Source organism: Fukomys damarensis, unplaced genomic scaffold, assembly GCF_012274545.1.
Source record: "Fukomys damarensis isolate Sample0158 unplaced genomic scaffold, DMR_v1.0_HiC HiC_scaffold_11, whole genome shotgun sequence".
In the NCBI taxonomy this organism is placed as follows: Eukaryota; Metazoa; Chordata; class Mammalia; order Rodentia; family Bathyergidae; genus Fukomys; species Fukomys damarensis.
Genome location: NW_022900923.1, coordinates 29,032,106 through 29,059,536, shown reverse-complemented (window position 1 = coordinate 29,059,536; position 27,431 = coordinate 29,032,106). Strand labels below are relative to the sequence as shown.

General features: G+C 37.4%; 1 protein-coding gene and 1 pseudogene across 4 annotated transcripts in view; one reads left to right on the top strand and one right to left on the bottom strand.

Annotated features, from left to right (window-relative positions):
- Pla2g4a (phospholipase A2 group IVA) overlaps positions 1 to 27,431 on the bottom strand; it is a 131,958-nt gene that overhangs the window by 8,933 nt on the left and 95,594 nt on the right. For all 4 annotated transcript variants that reach the window (XM_010635421.2, XM_010635423.2, XM_010635422.2 and 1 more), the window contains 8 exons: positions 25,732 to 25,954; positions 24,874 to 24,988; positions 22,750 to 22,887; positions 22,569 to 22,661; positions 15,979 to 16,050; positions 10,923 to 11,165; positions 3,405 to 3,589; positions 432 to 627 (listed from right to left, as the gene is read on the bottom strand). In XM_010635421.2, coding sequence (XP_010633723.1) covers positions 432 to 627; positions 3,405 to 3,589; positions 10,923 to 11,165; positions 15,979 to 16,050; positions 22,569 to 22,661; positions 22,750 to 22,887; positions 24,874 to 24,988; positions 25,732 to 25,954 — 1,265 coding nt within the window. The remainder of the gene's footprint in view (positions 1 to 431; positions 628 to 3,404; positions 3,590 to 10,922; positions 11,166 to 15,978; positions 16,051 to 22,568; positions 22,662 to 22,749; positions 22,888 to 24,873; positions 24,989 to 25,731; positions 25,955 to 27,431) is intronic.
- Positions 19,098 to 20,892, top strand: LOC109118386 (annotated as a pseudogene).

Below are 27,431 nucleotides of genomic sequence, written 5' to 3'. Positions count from 1 at the left end.
CCTGGGACTACTTAGCCATGCCATACTGCTAGGTTACATTATTTTGTGATCAGTTAAAAATTCCCAGAGCTTTTTCGCATTATTTGTTCTAAAATGAACTTTACAAGAAGGATGATATTTAAAATATACAACATTCCCTATGACAAGGTCACCAATCAATCAGAAAAACATATCCCAAGGTCTTGGAGTAAAGGCATAAAGAGTTCTGCTGAGAAAGCCGATTTACTCTTCAGTTTCTGCATCTGGAGGATCTTGGGTGATCTCAGGGTAAGTAAAAGAAGTACCTATTTATCAGTAGCTATTTATCAACATGGGGATGTACTCAATGTGCCAATACCTGGTAAAGTGGTGCTACTGTGAAACAGCTTGGTATCAGCCTTGCTCCCCTGACAGATTTCTGTTTTATGGAATAAAATTTATTCCAAGCATACCTGGAGCCTTGTACTTTCTAAAGTTGATGTTGGCCAGAACAAAGTGAATGATGGTTGGGCAATCTTTGTCCACATCAGGATTCTTGGGTTTAAAGACGTAGCACTCCTTCAATCCTTCCCGATCAAACACATAAGGATCAATCTTTGGAAATGGGAGCTTGTTCATTTTAGCCCACTTTTCTGCAAGGAGAAGTTCCTGTGGAAAAGAGAGGAAGATGCATTTGGGAACTGTTCTTATTCAGTGGATCTGACAATTATTCAGTATTCCTTAGGTATCTATTACCTTCCAGCAGTGTGCTCTTTGCTAGGATAAATAACAACCATGTTCTCAAGGAGCTCATCAATCTAAAAGGTCTATACAATTATTCTACAAGCAAACTCAGTAATGTCATGTTAATTCTCAGCCAAGGCTAGTTGAATTTTAAAAATTACTGATGACCTGAATGGAATGAAATTATGATAGAGATACTGCTAGTGGAAAAATACACACACACACACACACACACACACACACACACACACACACATATATATCACATATGTATGGATTCAGAGTATTTATAGCCTTTTAAAATATTTTTGACCATTCAGAATTTTAAAAATATCTGATGATGCAGAATTAGTAACTCTCTCTGCTACTGGATTTTCTTTTATCTCTATCACGTCTGCTACAGTGTCTAAAAAAAAAAAAAGTTCATTATTCTATGCATTTAAAAATATTTTACTTTCTCTAAATCAGCTTTTTGGGCTTCTGTTTACACAAAAGAAAAATTGAGCTTCCAGCTAATACATATGTAGTGATCAAAGGCAGAACCGTGAGCTTGGTTAGCAGAGGTGGCAGATGGTGTGGTGGATTCCACATGTTAACTTCCTTCCTAATAAGAGGAGTATACAATACCACCAGAAAGAGAAGTTGTAAGACATAGGACCACAGCAGCTGACAGGTACCACAGTGAAATATAAATTTGTTCTCAACCACTGAGATCTGAGGTTTTTCTCTGCATAGAAGTTGATTTAGTGTGTAATTCCCCCCCAAATAAAATTTAAACTGGAGAACATAAATTAACGTATAGAGATGTATAGTGAATAGGCCTCATTTCTATTTATATGCAGCTTTGGGCAAATGGGCTGCACGCGAAGCAGAGTATCACAGTGTAAAAGTACAGGCTCTCAGTCCAGATGCCTGAGTTCTCACACAGCTCGGTGACCTCTCCCACCATCTCCGTACTGGATAACCTCAAATAGAAACTACGAATGATGACAGCACTGGCATGTATCTCACAGGATTGTAATTAACATTAAATGCACTAGAGCTGGGGATTTAGCACAGAGGTTCCACCGCCTGCCCCACCAAGCACAAGGTCCAGAGTTCAATCCCCGGTACCAAAAAATAAATAAATGAATGAATGAATGAATGAATGAATATCCATATTTTACACTATTTAGAACAGAGCTCATCACATAGTCAGCACTACACAAATGCCTACTGAGTGCCTCTCTAAGGGAGAGGCTGTGCTTGAAGCTTTGGAGCATATGAGTGAACTGGAGACACAAATGACCTTTATGGCGGGGAAGGTGAGGGACAGCTGTGTGCCTGGGCTGTGCAATCCGACAGGTGTGGTTCAGCTGTACACCTTACCTCAGGGCTGGGGACTTGGAGCACATTGCTCGGCCACCACAGCCCAGCACAAAGCAAACTGTTGGGGAGGGGAGGTTACAACACACAAAGACACGCCCCTGAAGGTACGACCGGGGTCCTGAGCATCAGGGACTCAGTTGTTCCCCATCTCTGAAATAAAAGGGCCCCAACCCTATCTCCTCATTTGTTTCTTATTTCTCAGCAACACATTTTCTGTAAATAGAGCCAATACTGTTACCATCCTTATAGGATTACTGTGAGGATCACAGGAGATAACATCTAAATGAGGACTTTTGTATAGCACTTTAAATTCAAAGAAAATATGCTTTCTGTGAAACTCTCACTGTTCTTAATATTTTGGGGCTCTGGTGAATTTGAAGGTGATCAACTCTCTCAATACCATTTATAAAGAAACAAAAATCCAGTGGAGCAAGGACTTAATGGCTAAAAAGCATTTGTTTCACAAACTGTTAGGCTAAATACAGTTACATTTTGCTCTGAATCCCATCTATGTGTAAGTTTTGAGAAAATCTGTATCATTAACCCTTCCTTTATTTCCCTCTGTTGGGTTGGGTTATTAGCTTATTTCATGTCTGGTTATGTGCACAATTATTCATTCATGATTATTCAACATCAAAATAAAACCAAAAGTTCACAGTGTAAAGCAATTGCGTGAGGGCAAAGAAAAGAAAAGGCTTTCTAGTGTTTACAAATATGACTCAGGGCTATGACCAATGATGTGTGACTGTGTGGAGAAAGAGGAAAAGGGAACTGCGTGAGGTAAAGGCCAGGCTAAATTTAGTCGGATGAATTTACAATGGAATCAGGAAGAAGTAGAAACTTTCCCTTTCTGTCTGTGATTCTGACATGGAAAAGATTAAAAATGTATGACTATAAAGACGGTGATTACGAGATGAAAAATATTAGCTCCTTTTTGATGTTTCATTTCTTTCCATAGACTGAGAAACCATGACACAGCCTAATTTTCCTCCTGAACTTCAGAGCCACGGTACCATTCTTACCCTCCGCAGGACCCTGAGCTTCGTTCTGCTCATTGAACTCATTTAACATTTCCCTGTCGGGCCGGGGATTTAGCTCAGTGGTTTGGTGGCCTGCCTTGCAAGCGCAAGGATCCAAGTTCAATTCCCGGTACGCCCCCCCCCAAAAAAAAAAACATTTCCCTGCGCAGGGGGATGAGTAAATAACATCTGCATCTGAGAAATATTATTCTGTGGACATAGTATAAAATCAGGAGCTGAGGTCAAGAGATCTAAGACACCTCAAAGGCTTGCAAGAGAATGTAGTAAAGTGTGGAACACTAAAAACTCCCTTACCTTGAATGGAGGGCTGGTGTCACTGGGCCTTGCAGAAAAGTCAAAGGAGATGATGAGATCGACCCCTCTCTGAGGTCTCAGGATCAAGGGATACGGCAGGTTAAAGGTGAGCCCACTGTCCACCACGTGAATCTTTTTACTTTTCACATCCAGTGGCTCATATATTTGCTCGAATTCATCAGGATCTTAAGAAAAGGCAAAGATAAGAATGGATTGTTATTTAAGATATGAAAAATGTTTGTAGTAATTTTAAGAGACAGAGTTCCGTATAGCTAGGCCCTCGGGATCTGGAGATAAGCAGAATGGGGCCTGAAGTCTATGTCTGAGAATTCTAAATTAGGCATTATCTTAAGTCTTAGTTTCTTCACCTATGTCATCAGAATAAAGGTAGTTATCAAATGAGATTGCTGTGATAATTCAGCAGGACAACACATAGAAACTACCTCTGCCTCTAGAACTGACTCCAAGCTTCAGCCTCCTTAAGAATATTATCTCCCTTTACTGGCTTAAAAACTTTCCTCATATATACTTTTGTTTCATTTTTAGACAGGCGAGAGAGAGAGAGAACATCTGTAACGGAGAGTACAACAAATGAATGTCATTTCTAAGGTGAAATAACTGGCAAGTGGCACAGTCTGAAGAGAGAAGTCCTTTCTGTTGGAGGTCAGGGGGTCCTGAGAAGGAAGCTTGAAGGGAAATAAGAATAATGATACAGACTGGTGAACTACAGATGTGCAGGGCAAGGTAGACGGGAGCTTTCCGAGGAGGGGGCAAACTAGAACAGAAGGCCCTAATTTTACCAGAATAGGCTCAGTATGCTTGCGGGGCAGCTTGGCTGCAGTACAAGGAGAAAATGGAATGAGGTAAGACAGCTGAAAAGCAGTGGAACCCTAGAGATTGTTAATCTTATGCAAAAGTAATATTGATAACATGCTACTCTTCGCATTCCTGTCTACCGCTCCTAATTCACTTCTAACAGGAGAAAATATGACCAGAATTGAATTGATTTGAATTGAGCTAAATGAAATGCGAGGGATCTGCTTTGCTGTCTCCCTATCTACACCCATGTTCCCACTGCTCGTTTAGGAAGAAGGCTGGCCAAGCTTTAGAGTCTATTCCAGCAGAATAGAGGGAAAGGAGCTCACATAAAACATGTGTGACAGGTTCCCAAGTAAATTTTTAAATCTTATTTGGTAAGCATTTTCATAAGGGATACAATGAAAAACAAACTAGAGGATTAGAGCAAACTTTGTTTATAGAATCATGTATGAAGAGCAGTTAAAACCTGTTTGATGAATTATAAGCATTCCACTAAAAATCATAAAATAGGAAGATGATCAACATGCAGTAGAAACTCAATGCAATTTCTTGTCTTTCTAAGCAAAAGCGAAAGTGATTCTCTGATATCCAGTTTTATTCATTACATGTCAAATACAGGAGATCAAAAAATAAAGCCAATCATCAAACTGTTACTGTCCACTTGAAACACAATATTCGTCATCAAGAAAAGCTGAAATTTAAACACTAATAAAGCGATTAGCTATAAAGTTCATTCAGTGTAAACTGAATTAGGCCGTTTAAGAAGTTGGAACAGTTACTTGAAAAAGCATTATCTTTGTGTCTACAATTAACAAAAAGATTTGTGTTTCCCACATCTATCAAAATTCCTGATCTCTAAAATATTGAATAACAAATGAATATTACAGTTACGCCTGATGTTCATGAATAAGAAAAAGATTTTATTACCGAGCAACTCACATTGCCCATAATTGTCGGATAAGTCTTGAGTAAATGGTCTAAAATGGCAAAAAAAAAAAAACAAAAACAAAAAACAAAAAAAAACAAAAACACTGAAAACATCCCATATTTTTTGAAGGCAGCAATATGCCTGAAAACAAAGGCAAATGATTAAAAAATGATTAAATGATTTAAAAAAAAACTCTTCCAAAACCAAAGACAAATAAGAGAAATTATTCTTTAAATAATTATCTACAGGTTGTTTCTTATTATAAAGCACCTCTAGATGGCCACAAGAATCTACTTTGCCAGCAGCCACAATGCTAACCTTCTATCACAGAATCTAGAATCAAAAGATGGCAAAAATGAAATACATAAAGATTCTCAAACTCGAATATGTATTCCTCTGAGATTTTTTAGTTTTAAAATTACGTGTTCGAAATTTCAAAGGGAAAAAGTATAATTTTGGCTTATAGGAGTTTTTAGATACTTTACAAGGAAGCCAGAAATTCATTACTTGGCTTCTCTCGTTTCTAAAAGCAACTCCATTTATTTCTGGTATCCATGACACATTAGAAATTTCACATATGAGATTTACAGAAGACAGAAGAGCAAGTCCTATGAAAGATAAGAAAACTGAGGTCCAAAGAGATAAAATAAATAAAATAATAGTGAGAGCGAAGTGCGAAGCCCAGTGTGTAAATTCTAAGCCCCTCACAGACTGTCACAGTGATCCAGTAGGGTCCCTTATCCAGGGGATCCAGGCGTGAGTCCCAAGACACCCAGTGAAGCCTGACACCGCAGATAGTACTGGACCCTTTCTCCTTTTTCCTATATACATGTACCTACGATAAAGCATGATTTATATATTAGGCATAGTAATAGAGGGACAGTAACTGATGTTAATATTGAACAATTATAACAATATGCTGTATGAATGTTATTTAAAACTTAGGATTTGTTTATTTTGGGAATTTTACATTTAAATTTTTGGGCCACTGTTGACCCAGAGAAATTGAGACCATTGAAAATGAGGAACTACTGCACTTTAGAAAATGTCATGGCCAAAGGACTGAGATAAATTAAAATTGAAATCTCCAAAAATAGTAACTACAATGTATACAGGCTAGCTGCACATATTTCTAGTAAAACCACCCAGCATTTTACTATAACTAACCAAATAAATTATAAGTGTTTTTAAACACAGTAATTTTCCCTAATTAAAACAACAATTCATAAATGTTTTTCTTTGGCTTTGCAAACTAACTAAGTGTTCTTATTTTTTTATTTGTTAGCTTTTTGAGACAGGGTCTCATTATTAGTTCAAACTGGCCTTGAACTCACTATGTAGACCAGGATGGCCTCAAACTGATGGTGATCCTCCTGACTCAGCTTCCTTAGTGCTGGGACTACAGACATGCACCACTACACCCAGCTGTGTTTTTTTATTTTAATTTCAGCAAAAAGTTTAACCAAAGGAAATCATTTTCCCATTGTGCTTTTTGAGTTGCTCCTTCTCATCAAACAGTCTTAAATCCAAGACTGCAACTGAGGAAAAAAAAAATCATTCTGTAGATTAATTCCCAACTCTGGCACGTGGCTGGCCACTATTCTCTCGCTTTATAGTTAGTGTTTCCAAATTGTAGTGCAAAAAGCATCATTTTGCAAAGTATTAACGGATGTCTCACATATAAAATAAGAATCCCATGCCTAAACTGGTTCGAGGAAGACAAACTTCAACAAATTAAAGTAACAGCCAATCACACCGTGTGCTCCCTGTGCTCCTTCCTGTCCCTGGGACTAGTAGCCTTTTGTGTGGATACGCCACCGAATCCCCACACTTACTCATTGGTGGGTACCATTTTCATTGCTGTTTTATAAGTAAATTGAGGCACAAAATAAAAGGCCTACCTGGGATTCAAATATAAGACAGTCTGTTTTTCCCGTGCTACACCTGAGACATTTTAAGTAGTGTCTGTATCAATTTAATATCCCATTGCTTTGAGGAGGGGAAGACAGAGTGGAGAGGCTTTTTTGCTAAATGTATTTTAACGTGCATGCAGTTAATTGTAGGACGTCTCTTAAAATCTCATAGAAAATTAAATAAATGACATTATGGAAGAATATTCTACCATCATTTAAATCATACAAAATTTCCAAACCTGTAAGTTGATAATGTTCTTTGATAGGTACAGAAACAAGCTTTATAGTTATGTAACATTCCCTTAGAGCAGTTCAACTGTGTATATTTGTGATGATCATTTTATAAATATATCACACAGATTCCATGTACAATGTACAAATATTTGGATATCTGTGTTTTGAATTCAGGCCTAAATTAACTCATGTCTTGATTCCTTATACCAGATGGAATATGTCACAGTAAATAATACAAACACAAAAGTAAACAGGAAAGAAGTCATGTAACTAATGAACAGCTTCCTAAAATTAGTCCTGTAGGTATTTAGTTTTTAGTAAACTAATGACTGGAATTTTATCATTTTATAATTTACCTTGTTTTCAAAAGACAATCTGCAGGGTGAAGTCATTGGCACAAAACAGTACACTTTTTTCATTTCTGTTGAAAGACTGTTTTCAGATACACAAATTTTAACTTGTATCCATGAAGTTGCCATGGAGTAGACTAAAATATGTTTACAATATAATATCTAGATTAGATAAAAATCTCTACCCATTTCTTTGCATGAAATGTGTATAAAATTCTAAGAGAAATAGCTTTAATTCATGTTTTAATTGTGGCATTTTCCTTGCATGACAGAAAGTCGAATGAAGACTTTTTGAACCAAAATGATTATAGTTTGTGGTAAACTTTTTAACTTTCACATCAAACAAAATTATTCTAAAACTGTAAAACAATTAGTGGGAGATAAATAAGACATATCTTAGTATTTAAAGAGTATTCACTATTTTAGTAAACTCAGTCTAAAGTATAATTGTTTTTACCACTGTTGTGTATATAATGTTGAGTGAATTTATCACTGAATGAACTGGATTTTTTATGCAACTAGTACCCCGTGTATTACATTTTGTATTGAAAAAATACAAAATGAGTAAAATGTAATTTTAATGATATACATACACTGAAAAATAAAAATAAATTCCCCCAAATATCATTAATTTAAAACAATTTTAGGCTAGAACATTTTAAAACATCTCTAAAAAGAAATTAGAAATCCCCTGTTTTGGGATGATTGATACTGTATACATTTCCTCATGTTATTTCATGAAAATTGTTCATAACTCTTATTTCAAAGGATATCAAATGAAAGGAGTCAAACAAGGTGATCTGCAACTATTAATCTCCCAACCATACAGAGAGAAAAAACACCCGCATTTAACTTTCGTTCTTAGTTTGCAGCCATATTCTCCATTAAAATTGTTTTTTTTCTCCCCAACTTAGACCTCTGTCAAGACCAGGGCTCTTGGGTTTTAGTTTTGCTCTTCTGTTATTGTTAACCAGACTGTGTAAGCCTTTCCTTACATCAAAACTTTGACAATGAGCCATCAGATGCTTTTAATCTTTATAATGGCAAGAATTATTATCTGCCTTGTTCAGTAGTGGATCCCAAAGATCAAGACATTGTTAGTAAGTGCTTGCAAACACTATATGAATGAAAGAATGCAGGAAGGAGAAAAATAAAGGTGAAAATGCAAAAGAATTTGAAAGCAAGTGAGAAAGACAAAGAGGCACACTTCCTAAGGTTGATAAATTTGGCTGATAAAATACTCGATGCCTACTTTAATCTGCATTTCAGACGAGCGACAAATAATTGCTTAATGTAAGCATGTACCAAATGTTGCAAAGATTATATGCATTATTCATGTACGTCTTATTTAAAATTAGGATTTAACTGGGAATTCTATATTTTATCTGGCAATCTAGTGCAACAAATCAACACAAAGCTTCAAGGAAGCTGTGGGGTGTAGAATGCGTGCGTGCTGTGCAGACCACAGAAAAACTCTATTCTGCTGCCAGAGTAAAAACACCAAACAGAGGCAGTAAAGTATCCAGGAGGAAAACTTCCAGTCTTACATCAGCAAGACAATGACTAATAAAACCCCAGGGGATGGTGAGTAGCAAAGGAGAAAGGATTAGGAGCTAGGCCAAGAGACCTGTGTCTCAATTTCAGATCTGCTGAGCAATTTTAGACAAAGATGATGGAATTGTTTTCTTTGCTCTTCCTCTTCTATTGAGTCAAATAACTGAAGATTCTTTCACGTTAGAAAAGCTTTGGTATACAATGTTTCATGCATCAATAGAGGAAACACATTTAACTGTTACTATAATATCACGACACCCAACCCATGCCATGAGACCAGAAAAATAATGTCACTGATGAAGGGCTGGCTAAGTGCTTTTTAGTTTAGATGAATTTTAAAATACATATTCATTTTCTCAAAAATATACTTTTATCTTGGTTAATATAAAAGGGTTTGAATTAAGGGTATATAAGATATATTCCGTGTTCTAGAGTTTAAATGCCATAAACATAATGCAAAGTATAAGTCAGGTATGGTGGCACAGGCCTATATCCCAGCACTCAGTAGGCTGAAGCAGGAAGATTACAAATTTAAGGCCAGCCTGTAATACGCAGTGAGAACCTATTTCAAACAAACAGAATGCAAAGTAGCATACATTTGTAGTCACTTTTTTTCAAACAGCAAAGACTACTTTTGCTTTTGTAATACTCCTTAAAGTCAAACAATCAGTAAAATGACACTATCAGAACAACCAAATGTAAAGCTGTATCTTAACTTTCTAGGTATAACATGAAGGGCAGTAAAAAATTTGTTTTTTAATATCTCGTTTAAGTAAAGAGCATCCTGTGAATATCCTTAAGCCAGAAAAGGTAGAAAAGTGATATTTGGATAACTGAGCCAAAGACGATGCTAAGATGAAGCAGAAAAATTTAAGATGACAGGGCCATCACAGGAAAGATTATTATATACATCAATTATCCACCAGGGCAAATTAACTCTTAATCCATAACTCGCGTGGAAGTTAAAAGATAAAGGGGATTATTCCTGAGGATTTGGCTTAATGAAAAACCTAAAACTGGGTTTTTACCAGATGGCCTTAAGAAAATTTCCAGAACTTCCTGAGAGCTAGAGACAGATCCCCTGCCCAGGGGCCCTGCAAGCCGCGTTGCGTGCATTCCTGCACCAGGAGAGGGCGCTAGGCCAAGAGCAAGGGTCACCAGACTCCCTCTTACTCCAGCTGGGCTGAGGGCGCCTGGGCCTGGGAGGAAATGAGACAGCAGCTTTCTGGGCTCTTTCCACTGCCAAGTGCATTTGTGGGGGCTTTGCGAGAGTGACTCGTTAAGTATTTTTAAAGTCATTCTGGCAAGCTCAGCTTGGAATTTACTGCTCTAATCCTTGGAACAATTTTGTTGGCACCTAATTCCCAACTTCAAACCCCGTGTAGTTGTGAAAGTAGAGGTTTCTCTATTTTCTAGGAGTGGACTTGACCAAGAAAAAAACGTGCTCGTTTTGGCAGCACGTATAATAAAACTGGGACAAAAAGGATCTAAGGTCTCTCAGTATTCAATATTTTCTATACTGACCTAAATTGGACAGTTTCCTGTCCAATGCCATTTTGTTCTTAAAGATTAAAAGTAGTTTAAAGGCCCTCACATATTAAATGTATGTTCTTGTACTTGAGGAAAAATAAATGTTAATAGTAATCAAAACGCTTTTCCTCCAGAGAAAGAATAAAAATGGCCAGACCGAGCTTGCGCTGATTACGTTTTGTGTGCTTACCCGCCACAGCCGCATCCGGTTCGTCGTCATCGGAGAAATCCAGGGAGGCAAAGTCTCTCAGAGGAGACAGTGGATAGGATGTATTGAGATTCAAGCCCAACATGAAGTTGTGCACCTTGCCAGCGCGTCCTTCTCTCGTATTGAATAAAGTCGAATCACTCACCAAGGCCATTATCATACGTTGCACCCAACTTGCTTGATTATCATTTTGATATTCCCTTTCAGCGTCTTCATTTTCAGTGCCTAAGGAAAAAGGAAAGATCATTAGAAACGCTCCAAAATGCACTTAAGCAAGCTTCTGTGGTTAACTGGATGTTAAAATCAACAATAAAACTTTGTGTTTTTTTTTAACTAAACATGTTAATCTGTATAAATAATATAATAAATAATCACTTTTGTTCTTAAAATATTCTTATCAACTACTAGCGGCCATGTGTGGTGGTGTAGTCCTATAATTCCAGGACTCCGGCAGGAGGATCATAAGTTTGAGCCCAGCCTAGGCAATTTAGTGACTTAGTGACATCCTGCCTCAAAAAATAATAATAATAATAATTAAGGGCTAGGGATGTAGCTCAGGGAGAACAGTCGAAAGAAGTTTAATCCCCAATACTGAAAAAAAATTTTAAGTGCTCTTGGCTATGTTTTTATCTACACATGGTGTAAAGGTTATATGACTGACAGTTCCACTTAAGCTACTGTTAGATTCACAGGTAAACTTTTCCATTTTTCCCTTTTTCTTTTTCCTTGGCCCTTCTCTTCCTTTACTCTGGCTTTATCAAACACACACACACACACACACACACACACACACACACACACACACATCCGACAGGAAAAGAGAGAACCCATAGTACCCAGTAGTCTTTCCTCTACATTTCTTAAATTTTTCATAGAGTCCTTATCTTGTATGGCAAGCATCCAGGAATTCTGCAAAATGAGGACAGACTGATAAAGGATTCATTCAACATACATTTGTCCAAAAAATGACCTTAAAACTCAATCGTATGACCTGTCACTTCATCCTTGTTTATAAAGTTTGAAGATCTATAACCCTGTAATTTAAACAAATCCCCTAAAATGTTTTTTAAAACTCAGCCATAGTCCAAAGGAAGCAGTTTTAAATGACTTTCTGAGATTCATCACTACTGCTGGGAATCTATTCTTTGTAGTCATTTAGAGCACTGGCTGCAGAATGAGATTGCCAAGGTTCAAATCCCCTGCCCATTACTTACTAGTTTCCTACCCCTTCTCCTCTGCCATTTCCTCCTCAATAAATGTCAAAGGGCTATGGTGAAGTTTAACAGAATCTGTGCATATATATAAAGCTCTAAAGATGTAAGTGGTCCATAAGTTCCTTCCCAGTAATGATAGCTAGTAACAAAAACAATCATAGCAGCTGCTGCAGTATAATCATCATCACTGATATAATCCATTCATAATTAAAGTCAAAGAACAATTCATGATAGAGTATAGTTGTCTTTGCCTAAACCCGTTCTGTTCTAATTTTAGGAACTCTGTGTATAAATATATACATTGACATAAAAACTGTTTTGAGAGAAGACAGAATCTGCCTTTCAAACTTTATGATTTCCAATTAATGTACACAGTTTACTACACACACATAAAGTCACAATAAATACTATACTGACTTTTATTCTCACAAAGATTAGTTTAAGTGAGCTGAGTAAAAGTACGGAGCTTTCTTTGGGTAACTAATCCAGATGACTACATAATCACTAAAAACAAAGACTGTTTTCTACTCCCACACTTTTCTGTTGCCAAATATGACAAAGAAAACCTTTCACTAGAACAAATTAGGTTTTAAAATGATTGATTTATATCACCAGTAGCACAGGATATGAATAAGAGACTCAAATTATTTCCAAAGCTTTGGGGATTCATATTTTTCTTATTCTTAAATAAATCCTACTCTGTACCAGCAGAGGATCTATCTTCTTTGTAATCACTTTCAAGACAAACCTCCAAAACAACATATGACATTTATTATTTATTCAATGTAATACTAATAGTCAATTTTTACGTGTTTAGCTCTTTACAACGTAAAGCCTCTTTGTGCACATTTATAACTTGGATGATCGCAGCAGCACTGCAAAAGCAAGTAAATGGTTGCAGTACAGGTTTAAAGGATCTGAAGTTGGAAATGGTTAAAGACCTTGCTCAAAATCATATGATTAAAAATGGAGTCTCCAGAGAATAAAAAGACAAAACACAGTCTGGGAGAAGTTATTTGCAAAAACAGACACATCTAGTAAAGATCTATTATCTACAATATACAAATGACTGTTAAAACTCAATGATATGAAAACAACCCAATAAAAAAATGGACTAGCAAGCTAAACAGACATCTCCCCAAAGAAGATATGCAAGTGGCTAATAAGCATATGTAAATATGGTACACATCATATGTTATCAGAAAAATGGAAATTAATACAGTGGAATTCTACTGCTTGCCTACGAAAATGGACAAAATTCAAAACACCAAAAGCACCAAATGTTGGCAAGGATACTGAGCCACAAGAACTCATCATTCATTGCTGGTGAAAATGCAAAATGGTACAACCATAGTGGAAGACAGTGGGCAGCTTCTAACAACGCTAAAATTACTCTATGATCTAGCTATTATACCTCCACCCTGGTATTCACTCCATGAATTGAAAACTTGTGTCCACACAGAAAACTGAACACAGATGTCAATAGTGGCTTTATTCATTAAGTTCCAGAACTTGGAAGTAACCAAGACATCCTTCAGTAGGTGAATGGATAAACAAGCTTCAATACAGCTACACAAAAAAGATTAGTCAACACTAAAAAGAAATGAGTTATTGAGTCATGAGAAGACAGAGAAACCTTAAATGTGTATCAGAGGGCAAAAGAAGCCAATCTGAAAAAGGCCATGCACTGTATGATTCCAACTATGTTACCTGTGAAAGGCAAACTATGGACAATAAAATGATCAGTGCTTTCCAGCAGTTAGCAGAGAGGAAAGTAATACATGGAGAACTCTGTGTGATACCATAATGGTAGATATATGTCAAAGTATATCAAAGTATTGAAACATTTATAAGGTATAACATTTGAGCTAACCCTAATGGAAGCTATGGATTTTGAATAATAATGATCTGTCAATGTAGGTTCATCAGTTGTAACATAAATACCATTCCAGTGAAAAATGTTTATAATGGAGGTAGGGTCATCTTAAGGGAACAGGAGCAGAAAATATATATCAGCTCTGTTCTTTCTGCTCAGTTTTGCTTTGAAGCTAAGACTTCATTAAATAACTATTTGAAAAAAGAAAAGGAATACACAGAGCAAACAAGAAAGTTCAAAATCCTCCCAGCCACTGGGGTACGGCTCAGTGGTAGAGTGTTTGCCTAACATGCACAAAGCCTTGGGTTTAATCACTACCACAGCAAAAAACATAAAAATTTTTAAAAATCAGCACCCACCGAAATCCTAAATATCATGCTCTAATCTAGAAGAGTACTAAACCCAGAGCAGCCACATTCAAAGTTTTTGAACTTCTCAGCCTTAACAATCAGCTAGCACTGTAGCATTGATCAAAGTACTACCTATCTATAGTAATTTACTTACTAAAAAAAGTACTGCTTATCTATGGTGATGATTTGTCTACTGGTAGTCCCTAAATTAATACATAACTCTCAAAACGGTAGGCACATGATGTCTATTCCTTTTGCTCTAGGTAGTTTCCTTCCTTAAAAGGAAATTCAAAAATAAAGCTTTGAACAACAACAAAAATGTAAATTTTAAATTTTAAAAATGAAGGAACAAGATTCTTTAGGGGTTCTTGCCTACTAACCAGGACAGCTGTATTTGCTTAGGCAAATCACTGGATGCATAAATTAGCAGGGCAACTGGGAAACAGTACTGAAACCTAGTGTACTACTGACTCTTGTGCCTGAAAAAAAGCTTTGTCTTTCACCCAAAAGAATTTTCTTTTTAGTGTCTAGAAGCCGTTACACACCAGTCGCTGTGGTCCTGTGCACTGGCATTCTATAGAGAAGCCACCTTTCTCTAACTTGCACAAACTCAGGAGAAAGTGAAACTCAGCTATGAGAAGAGAATTTCAATTCAAGTGATAATCAGGCAAAGACAAAACATACTGATCTTATATTCACATCATGCCTGGGAGAATTCATCAAGTTTGAGACAAGAAAGTATTTAATATCTGCTAAAATCTAGAAGGTGATTTTCAAAGTATAATATGACAGTTTCATCCACACATTATAAAATCTTCTATTTGGTTTTTTTTTTTTGTAAATTTGTTTTTGTTTAATTATATTTTACTGCACATGTTCTTAGCCAATAGGCCAAGAAGCGATTCTTTACTTATATTTCACTATTGAGAACATTTTTATAAATGGCTAGTCAAAAATTGTGCCAATGTGTAAAATCTCATTTTACCTTATGACAAGAAAATACTACATGAAAATAAATATCTCTGATCTTCACCTTATTGCTGCTCCAAACCCACTGTTAACTATTAAGAGCTACACCAAACTGAAAAGTGTCTTGGCAAAGTGTATGAAGACTCAGAGACACTACCAAGCCAATGTGCAGCAAGTTTTTGTTAATTTTACCCATTTCATCACTATTTCTTCCTAAGACATCAGGTGTTAGCCACAGTTTAAGACTCAAAAAGAAACTACAATACAATTTTCCTAATGTTGCTTCATAAAATTTTAAAGATAAGATCTTCATTTTTAAAGCCATCTACTAGTGTGCCCAAATCACAATACGGATGTTGAGAAGCACTGGTTCCCTAATCAGGTTTAAAACAGAGTTCAGTATTCCTGCCATTTCAGATGTGTTCGTTTGTGAGATATTACAAAGAAAAGGAATGTATCTGCCGTCTATTTTGTAATAGGTGCAATACTCAGTCCTTTTAATAAAAAAGCTGCAGCTCAGTTGCCTCAGCGCTCAGATGACCACCAGCTTCTGATGGAACAAGAAAGTCACACACAGTCCACAGCCTCTTCTGCTGGGCCCCCACTGGGAAAATTCCGAGCTGTCTTACCTTTGGGTTCTTGTGACTCATCATCACTATCCGAGCTATCATTACTCACAATATGCTTTGCTGTAAGATTTTCTGTAAAAAAAAAAAAGATTGACGGTATCTCAAGGGTCAAAATTCATAACTAAAGTCATTATACAGTAATCTAAGAAAAACTCACCACAAGTGTTACTAGATCTATGAAATTCAGATCAATTTAATAAATCTAGATTTATTAGTGTTTTCAAATTTTTCAGTAGAGTCCAAAATTTCTCAGGGCATGAAAATTAAATTAGTTTCAATTTATTCATTATTAATTTTAAAGGGTAATTTTTATTTGTCTTAACTTTGATATATCTTTAAGTAGTGTTTATGAAGGTAAATATAGGATAAAACTAAAACATATGGTAGAAGGTCTACAGTTTAGTGTTTAGGAAATAAATAAAAGCAGCTAATAAAAGTTATATTTTTAGTTTTAATAGTATTGAAAATCATGTGTTGACATGCAATGCACATTTTATTGTCAAAAATTTGTACTTCCTTCAGACCTAAGAGACCAGTTGTATAAGCTAAAATAACAAATACAAACCTTTAACATGAAGATAGAAGCAAAATTTAGCACACCTAGTTGTCTTTTTCTAAGTAAAATATACTTAAATTATGGAGTTTACGGATCATTGTCATTATCATCATTTGTACAAAAAAAACAGATTTTTTGGACTCATATAAAACCACTATCAGTAGTGGCTTTTTCTTCCTCTCTTGTATTAATAAATAGAATGTGTGGGGTTTTTTTTTTTTTTTTGTAATTTTAAGAACTTAACTCCAAATTCACAAAGTTTACTGACAACTGTTCTGGAGGCTTAATCTCAGACAAATATAGGTCTGACAACTGATTTCTTCACACTACTGTGCCCATTTGTTATACTGATGTAAATTACATATTCATGAATGATTAAGTAATGACAAATATTAATAAATTATTGAAATATTATATTTACTATTTACTGGCATATTTAAAAATATAAAATTCAGTAAAATAAAATATTTACAAGCTTATTTTTTTTAAGTTTTTGACTATTTGAGAAAGTAATTTTGTTGTACAGAGAAGAGGAGGAACTAAGGAATGTGCCACTCCAAAAATGTGTTTCTGATGTTACCTGTATTTTCTTTTCTTTCTTCAAACATTTCCTTTTGTAGTTGTTGCTATTCTATTTTATTTGTCTGTTTTGCTCATTTTCAATACTCTGATTTAAGAAAATCCTTCACCAAAATACTGTCTTCTCTAAAAGGAAGTATTCGTGACATGAATAGGTAAATATTCTGAACTTTTACTTTGTATTTCTATAGTGTAATATACAGTCCCATCTTTTCAAAAGTATAATTTGCTTACTTGCCAAACTCTTTGAGAAAGGAATAATTTCACTTAAAGTTACTCAGTTGCAGTCCAATTTGCCTTAAAATCTCTCTTCAGAAGGAAAAACAAAACTTAGCCCCACTTAAGATGTAGAACTCAGTCAGCCAAAGGATGAACACATCTAGATTCACTCCTCCGGTTTCGTTTCTGGAAACCCTTACATAATCGGAGGTAACATGTATCCTGCTGACCGGATTTAAGTCCACAACATTCCCCCTCAGTCTGACACAGAAAAGTAAGCAGACTGCCAGACCACCGGCCTCAAAGGGGACTTCTCAATAAAGAGTCTTCTCAGAGGTATTCAATACAAACATCTTCCTTTCCCTTGGCCTTTAGCCACTGTCTCGCCCACCTTCTGATATGTTATTTCAGTCCGGTTCTCTTCCTGCCTCAGACGAAAATTAAATAACAAAATAAACCTGAGTTATCTGGATTATTCAGTAGAGAAGTAGTACAGGAAGCAAACCTCCCAACACATGGTCTTTCTGATCTTTCACTATGTTTCTAAAATCTTCACACAATTTATGGAAGACTGAGTGACAGCCACAAAATTACATTTGAGAATAGGACATTCATTGGGGATATAAAATCTCTTAAAATAAATCAACCAAGACCATTGCATCTTTATATATCTGCTTTGCAGTTTAGCCACCAAGAGAGCGTAGCTCTGTATCAAAGGTAACAGCAAGTGCAAGATTGCCGCCTACCTGAGTGCTCAGAACAGGAGCAAATACAAGCACAAAGTGCCTTTTCTGTGCATCGGTTTTGTTGTTATTTAAAAATATTTGCCTCTAATGAAATTATAGCATCATTTTCCATTCCCTACTAAAAGCTATCCAACAGTACAAATGAAAATATTAAAGAATATTTAACTGCACTGAACATAAATATCCAATAAATTACCAGGTAACTAAAACTAACTCTTGAAGAATGAGAGAGAAAACCACTTGTAATCATCCTCGTAGTGTGCTACAATTATATTACCTTCTGCATATGAAGCTTAACCACGTCAACAGCTATTGCCTGTGATAATAGAGGACACTGTGTTTAAAAAAATCCTATAAGCTTTTTATGTGAACGTGTTCTTCAATGAGTCTCTCGCTGAAAATGTCTCTACCGTTATTCTGTCAGTTTATCTGTTCTCAGGTAGACCTGTGATATTTCATGGGTAAAGAAGAGATCATAGGTAGTAGGGCTGGTGATCCATGGGACCTAAGTGCCTGATCTCTGCTGGTCTGGCCCTAAATTGATTGAGAATTCCATGGCTTCTTCCTACTATCAGTCAAAATAGCTATAACAAAGCACTAGCATTGATTACATACACACTGCAAGTCTTTGGGAGCAATAAGGAATATACATTTTTCTTTGTTTGGTGTAAGTCAAATTTATTCATTTCAAGAAAATGTGTTTCTATGTTATTATTCTTATAATAAATGGAAACCACTCATCTTTTATTGACCTTGTATACTTTTTCAAGTTTTGTAATATATTTCTACTTTATTAAGGGATAATGATTTGTCCCAGATTAGGCTTAAAGATTTAAAGAAAACTGTTAGTTTCAGCTTACTACCTATAGAGGCATTTCAAATGCTTTTTTCTTCTGACCCCTGCCTATGGGCTGCATCGTCCCACACCACCTTTGGGGGCCGTGACCGGATGGCAGCATTGCAGTCTGAGGGTCAATGCTGTGTCCATTCTCAATGAATGAAAACACGGATCCATAATTAAAACCAAACCCCATCCGCCACTGATTCGCAAAAGACAGAGAGAGACCACCTCTTTCTGCTCAAAATGCTTCAGGTGAAACATCAGAGGAGGAGACTACTGGGTTACCTTATCCAACAGGAGCCTTGTCAAGCACAGGCCTCCAAAGAGGTAGCATCATCCAGCTTTTGAAAGTTTCCAGCTGGGATCAAGATTATTAACCACCCCACCGTGCCCAACACACAAGTGTTGGCTATCCCTAACAATGCCGATATCCACAGCATTATCATGGCATTGACCACCAAGGGAACAGAGAGAGGCAGCAGTGGACCCAATAAATTCATTACGAACTGTTGGGGAGCCCCATTTACTCTCCAGGACCCTACCTAAAGCCCTAATCAGTAACGATTCCCAGAAAACAAAAGCATTCACTGAGAGGTAAGGGGTAAACCCTGCAGCTAGGGCTATGAATGTTCCTAGGCCACCTGGAGCCCCTCCAGGGCAGAGACAGCAGCAGGCTGCACTCTAAACAGCAGCTTAATATCCAGTGACTTGGAAAGATGAGTTCTGATGGACTGGGCTCCAGCAGCATCAAGTATGAAGCAGAGGAGAAGGAAAATTGTCACCTGGAGCAGAATCGGGGTAAGGTTGAGAAGCCCTTGGGAGCATCGACAGCAGGATTCTGTGTCTGAGAGGCCACCTTACTCTTACATGGCCATGATATAGCCGCCATTGACAGCATTGAGAGGAACTGCATGACCCTGAGGGACATCTCTACTTGGATTGAGGCTCATTGCCCTCTTTTAAGCAAGCGCATTTCTAACCTAGGCTGGAAGAATTCCATTCACCACAACTTTCTCTCTGTGACATGTTTGTTTGGGATACATCTGCCAAAGCTAACACCTCTTTGGAACCGTTCACCTCAATGCAAATACATTCTTGACTTTGGAACAGTTGTTTAAAGAGCAGAAATATCCCAGTGCTGAGCTCCACTGAATGTGACCATCAAAACTGAACTCCCACTGAGCTCGTGGTAGAAGATGCTACCATAGTTCAGCTGGAACCTGGTCCCCATCCAGTTTCCAGTGAATCAGTCCCTGGTGTTGTACCCTACAGTGAAGGTGCCATTGCCTCTGGCTGCTTTGCTCCTGAGTTCAAAGTTAGCCTGCCACAGCAAGTGAATCCACATTGTCCTTAAATTGCAGGTAGCTGATGAGGGCCTATCTTCCTACAGCCAGACAGGAAGAGAAGGGAGGAAACCCTGCTTGGAGAAGGGTTACTGCCTTTGCTTCCAGATCAGTCTATAAAGGGGGAGGAAACCCAGCCTGGGGAGGACATGCCACCCTTAGTGAGACCGACCCATCAAGGTGGACAGCCTTCCCTTGGAAGAGTGGTCCTCTTTGTGCCCATCTTTCAAAGAAGAGTCACCTCACCCGTGGGAGATTTCATCCTGCTCTCCCACCTGAAGACCCAAGAAGTCCTACAATGAGCTCAGTTCCCAGCTTGGCGTGTCTCAGAAACGATTATGATTAAATGAAAGGGGAGAAGGGAGATAAGCTAGTCTGTAAGGAAACAGTACCTGCTGCCTGTCTGTGGATGAGCCCAAGCTTGTCTTTTTCGAGTGCCCCAGCACACCTTGACAAGCCACAGAGCTCCCTATCCTGGCAGAGTCCTTGGAACCTGCCCCACAGCTCGGCTACCCTCAGGAAGAGGAAGGACCTCTCAAGACCTGCATTAAGGAAATGATGCCCAATTCCTCCACCCTGAGTAAATCTCTCTCCTGTATCCTAGGGGCTCACACACCCAGCCAAAGATAGGCTAGATTGCAGCCAGTAGAACCCCGCTGGGGCACCTCTGCTCCCTTCCCTGACTCCCTTGGGCTGAGAGATCTGGGCACCATGCCAGTGAAAAGCATTCCCCTCTTTGACTCTCACCTAGAGCTCCTCCCTTCAGAATCCTTTGAACTTTTCTTTGACCTCATTAACAATTCAGTGGGTCTCAACTCATTCCTGAGCTACAGCAGAGACTGGATTTTGACCCTTATGCTCAAGCTACCCACCATTCCAGGTATTTGTGAGGCTGGGCAGTCCAAGGCTCACTGTACATCTCATCCTCTGAGTGAGAATAGCATCCAGGGACTGTGCTTCTCCTCACAGTTGACCCTGGCTGGATTATGCAAAAGCAGCAGTCACACCTTAGCCACCCCACCTCTGGGAACTTTGCAAGCCATAGGGTCTGTAACAGGCCTTTGGAGAGACTGATTCCTCTACTCTTCTTCCAGAAACTGAAAGGTAGGAATGGTAAAAGCAATGGTGAAGCGATTAGGAATTCTCCAAATCATTTCCATTCTGTGTCATGTAATCTCACTTTTGCTGCTCCTTATAGGGTGGGCTGAGTAGTGTAAATTCTCCAAATTATCCTCTGATTATGAATGTAAACTTATTTCCTAAGATCATTACCTAGAGACTGCCAGAAGCTGAGTAGGATGACATGGAATTCACCTCTGTCACCTGTTTTTGGTTCCTAGAGGGGCAGGACCTGCTTGCATGGTTTCTTCCAGGCCCAAGGTACCTGCCTAAGGGTTCTTTATTATGGGGATGGAGACATTCCTGTCTGCTTGCTGGGGTCCCTCTTCTTGCCCCTGCCTCCCACTTCCTTATGTGTCTAAGTTCGAGTTCCTGCAAGAAGAAATCTTGGTTTAAAAGGTCTTGTATTGATCCAAGAATTGAATTTGGAGTTGGAATGGATAGAGCTGAACCAAGAGTGGGCAGCCAGATGTACCCCGTGAAATGCTTCCATGATAACATCCCCAGTCATGCCAGGGAGCCTAGCACTGACAAGAACTCAGTTGCAGGCCTCAGAAGACAGAAGGGGCACCTACCCCTACTGCCTTCCCCAACTTGTACCTCAGCTTTGCAAGGAGCCACCCTTGGCTCTAGCTGGCTACATGTATGTGAGCAAGCTCAAGAATGCTACCATAAGTACCCACTAAAAACAATCTAGGCTGGAAGAAAAGTAAAATAAAATGCTTATCTTTCTTTAGTGTTGAAAGAGTCTCTCAGAACATACCATCAGAACTCTATTAAGTTAGTAGCTAAGAGATAAACCATAACAAGAATGAATTTATCTCTATGTAGCATATTATGCTCAACTACTAATGAATCTCATCTCTAAAAAGCTACCATTTTTTTTTAAATGAGAAATACTCTGACCAAAAGAAAGAATGTTTAGAAGCATAATGAGAAAAAAGAATGGCAATGCTCTGGTACAAATTATTTTTAAAAATGAATGATCTTTATGATTGCCCAAATTCAAATTAGAAAATTATTTAAGAAAAAACTTACATATTTAGGACTTAGGTTTATGCAACCAAATTACTGGTAAATTAACATAATTAAAATTCTTATGATTAGTTATTGTTTTCTGTATGTATATGTGTGGAACGTATCGATGTAGCATGATTTCCTATCAATGAAAGCATCACTTTACCTACCTAATTCTTCCTCCATTGTGGAACCTTTATTCTGTGAGCTAGAAACTCCTAAGACTCTGTTGAACAATATAGAAAAGGCACTGCCCCAGACACCTGAAATGAAACGGAGAAAGAAAATAACTTAAACATTACCGAGACTTAAAATAGTCAAACGAGCTAGTAATAGATTTCAATCACATACCCATTAAGAAATGCAAGGGGTTTTCTTCATATTTCTTCACAACTGTTCCCATGAAAAATTTGCTTCCGAATAAGTCAGGAGCCATAAAAGTACCATACTTAGCCATGCCAATCTCATAAGGGCTAAATTCAACCCAATCTGAAAGCATTTTTAAAAAGACATTGGAAAGTGTTAAATGGAAGTCACAGTTAATAAATACTTTCACAACATCATGATTATTCTCATTAGTTGCTTGTTAAAATAAAAAATTAACCAAACGCTTATGTCTGTGACATGTGTAAAGGCTGGGAAAAGAAGTTTACGGATGAATGCGATGAGACCACGCAAAATGATCACTTCTAATTTGCACAAACAAGTAACGTTTTCAATTTAAAGACTCAGACGTCTTTAGATCAGATACAGTCTACCTCAATTCTAAACACTGTAAAATTGAAAGCTACTGTCTCACTTATGAACTCTATGAAGGAGACAGTAGAAATCACTCTTTCTGGACTGGCGATTTAGCTCAGTAGTTCCACCACCTGCTTTGCAAGTGCAAGGACCCCGGTACACGCCCCCAAAAGAAATTACTCTTTCCAACAATGCAAGAAGACTATAAAAATAGGAAAAAATGTTTTCTAATATTTTATCTTCATTTAATTTTGCCTACTAAGCATTTATTCTAACTCTCAAAATCACAGCCTAATTTTTTTATGCTCATGTCTTAGAAATACATGGTAATTGGGACAATAAAATACAATATCTTAAAGTAAAAGCTCCATAGCCAGACAATCTGGGTTCAAAGCCCATTACACTGCCCATTTATTGTGCTTACTTACTATGCTCTGTATCTTAGTTCTCTAATGTAAAATGTGAACAAACTCACTAGGTTGTTTGTATGGTTGATTTGAGGATTCACTGAGCTAAGAAATTCAACGAGCAAGGGCTGGGGATTTAGCTCAGTGGTTCTGCTGCCTGCCTCGCAAGTGCAAGTTTCCAAGTTCAATCCCCAGTACCAGAAAAAAAAATGTAAGGAGCATAATCAAGGGCATGACATGTTTTAATCACTTGATAAACAGTAGCCACTATTATATTTCATGGATTCCCAAGGCATGACCATGTCTAAAAATGACCTTAGTCTTAACATGTTCAAAAAGAGTATCAGCAAACCATGGACTGAATCCTCAGAAGACAAATTAAACCTCTCCTTCTTTAAGCTGTAGGTGTTAGATATTGTGTCTAAATCATGGGAAAGCCAACTAATACAAATACCCACTGCCCAACACAAAACACACTGCCTTCTTTTTTCCCCATTTTTTTCTTTCTGAAATTAAAATATGTTCAAAACCTCTTACACGATAATCTGAAACCCAAATAATTTCAAGATCCATGAGGTTTTCTCTTATTCATTTGCTAAGTAGAATTAGCATGCTAGTCAGATCTCTGTATGGCTAAATAAATCATCTTTGACACACAAGCAATTATGATATGGTCAACAGAAAATGACATTCTAGTTTGGCAGCCTTACTTTCTAAGCTGAATTACCTCAGATGGGACATTTAATCTCTTAGATTCTTATGTTCCTCATTTTTCAAAAATTCTGTACTTTATGTGGCAGAGGCTCTTCAGAAGTGTAATGTTATGTACCTTTAGAGCCCCCAAGATCTGAAACTATAGAAGCCGGTGTTTTCTCATATTTAACAAAATTGAGACATTTTCTCCATCATCCACAAGTATAAACTACTGCTTCTTAATTGCTGGATTATAAAAATAAGAATAGTACTTAAATAGGAAATACCAAGTAATGAAAATATAACCAGTAAGTAAAAGACTATGCCTGGTCTTAAAAGCATAGGCATACTCTGTTGTCAATGGTCATTGCGAAATGGATAACTAACCTGAGTTAACGACTAGATTCATTTTTTTCCCAATAACTTAAGGGAAGAGATATTACTTACTAAATTAATGAAATATCTCTATAACAAGAAAACCACTTAGCTTAATATTTTCTTGTTTTCAAATGTTCTTATGTTATATAGTAAATGTATTAAAATAAGCAACTGAAGTCCCTTATGAACTTCTAAAGAAAAACACTGGAAACACTTCTCAGGCCCCAGGAGATGCCTTGAGAGAGGACAAATTTACCTGCAAACATCAGTTCGGACACATCGGGTTTGACATGGAGGCAGGTGAAAAGAGGTAAGGGGCACCGCGCAGCGTTGACTTTTTCCTTCAAACTACTCAAGGTAGTGTTCATTCTCTGTCCACAGAACAAAGAATGAGATGGCTTTAAATATAAAAACAGATACGGATAAAACCTATTCAAAACAGAACTTCAATCAAAACACTTAAAATTTTGAAATAAAAATGTCTTATCATCTTTAAAAATCTCTGGCTCTGCAGTCAACAACAAAAAGAAAGCTCCATGGAAATAGTTCTCTGCACTCTGCAAGCAATCATAACTCTACAGTTGGACTGGAGAATGACTTGGCAACTTTGGATCCTGGAAAATATGAGCACCCTGGACTCCCTGCCATGGGCTTTTCTCTATCTCCTCTGCTGTATCTTTAAAAGAAATGTCATCCTGTGGTTATGCATCAAGTGAGTTTGCTTCCTGTAATTCACTTCCTTTTCTGATGCTTTCCAGGCAAATTTCATTCTTCTAATTTTAAAATGTCATTTGCATTCACTTCCTCATCGAAAGAGATTATCATTTTTGTGTGCAATTGGCAGGAAAAAATATTACTTTTCCAAGAAAAGGAACACAAAAGCATTTCTTTACACATCAAAACTGATAATCATGGGAATGAATTCATAAGCACAAGTTTGAAACATGGAGGAGTTATAATATTGAGCAGGGAAAATATGTTCACTACACTTCGTTGAAAAAATAAACTGAGCTGTGTGACAACATAAAATGTACTGCATTTTCTTTCATTTAAAATATTATGGTGTGCATTGTGTACTTGGATTTAAGGGAGTGTAGATTAAAGTATGGCTTACATTGTGAATTAGTGTTTCTCCGATTAACATCCCAAAGACATCAGTAAAGGTAACAGGTTGGCCAGAGCTTTTCTTCTTCCACAAAGACTCAACGTATCTTTTAACTTTCTGTGGTGTAAGAAGCAGAAGGGGGTTGTAGCTAACATTCTTCATTAGCTCTTCATTAATTTCTGCTGGGCCTTTCTCAGGAAAATCAGGGTGAGAATATAAGGTGGACATGTACCTGAAAAGAAACCAAAACATAATTAGCAAAGAGAAAGGGCATTAAGTAGTAATCTCCAAAGAAAGCAGGTGGATATATTTGGTTAACTTATTTAGCTGGTATTAGCCAACTTAAGGGAAGAATGCATCAGTGAGAAAGGAGCTGCTGTGCACAGAAGCAAAGCAGAGGAGTGGTGCAAAGGAAGAAACCACAGGAGAATTCTCAGAGGAAGCCTTGGACTTACCACATACGGTCAAGAGGAGGGCCTACTGCCTACTATGTAGTCTACCAGGAGTGAGCATCCCTGCAAGACCACTGAAGACTGATAAGGCAACAAATCTGCATCATGTAAGGGAACTGACTTGTCTGGATGCAATGGGATTTGAGAAATCTGATAATCTGTACTCTGGCTTTCCATGATGATTAGCTACAGGCAGAAAATGTGCTGTCCCAACTACTGTGAGTGGCTAGCTGGCCTGATAAATGCTTTTAACAGGGTTTTTTTTTTCATTGTCCAAATAAACAAACTCTCAAACCTTACCTAAGGTAGGACTCAGAATTTCTAAATATATTAATCTAAAGGCAAAATCTAGTAGAAGATTAAGGTCTTTGTGGTAAATGATTTGCTGTGAAGCCTCTTGGTCACCAGCCATTGGGGCACTTCTGGTGATACTGAAAATAACCATGAGCCCTGGTGTCTGAAATCTAAACAATAAACATGCAGTTACTGGCTACCTGTAAACCAAAATCTACTGTGGTAGATCTCACACTAAATACTAACTACTTCTTTACTTATCCTATGTCTTCATCAATAAACTGTGTTTTCCACCAGGAAAAAGAATTTTGATTTTTCACCATCCTTGGCCTCAGTAACTAGCTAATGACTGGTGTACAGAGAGCATAGCTTACTAAACTGAGAGAATGAAATACAACGAAATATTCTACCACTTCACCCAACCAAAGACAAAATAGTGTATATTTTAGTCTCCTGTTTTCTTGGAATTCAAATCAAAATGCCTACCATAATGTCTTATCTTCTCTTCAGGGAGGGGAGAAACCTAAATTTTAGTGCGACCTAAATTTTAGTGAGACCTAAATTTTAGTGCTATGTTCTAAACATTGTGCTGGTTAATGGTTCATACATAAGCTGTTATCCTAAAGTTCAGTAATGGTCTTCAATTTTTCTGCCTTAAAAGTGAGGGAAGAAAATATTACTGAATTTAAACAGGTTCGCATTATCCAATTCGTAACAACAGAACTGGAATTTAAAATCAATCTTTCTCCAGTCGGGCATGGTGGCCCACTCCTGTAATCCCAGCACTTGGGAGACTGAGGCAGGAGGATCGCTGTGAGTTCGAGACCAGCCTGTGCTCCATAGTGAGTTCCAGGTCAGTCTCAACTACATAGTGAGACCCTGTCTCAAAAGACAAATAAATAAATAAATAAATAAATATCAATCTTTCTCTTCCAATAGCATCTAGTTTTTAAGTCTCTTATA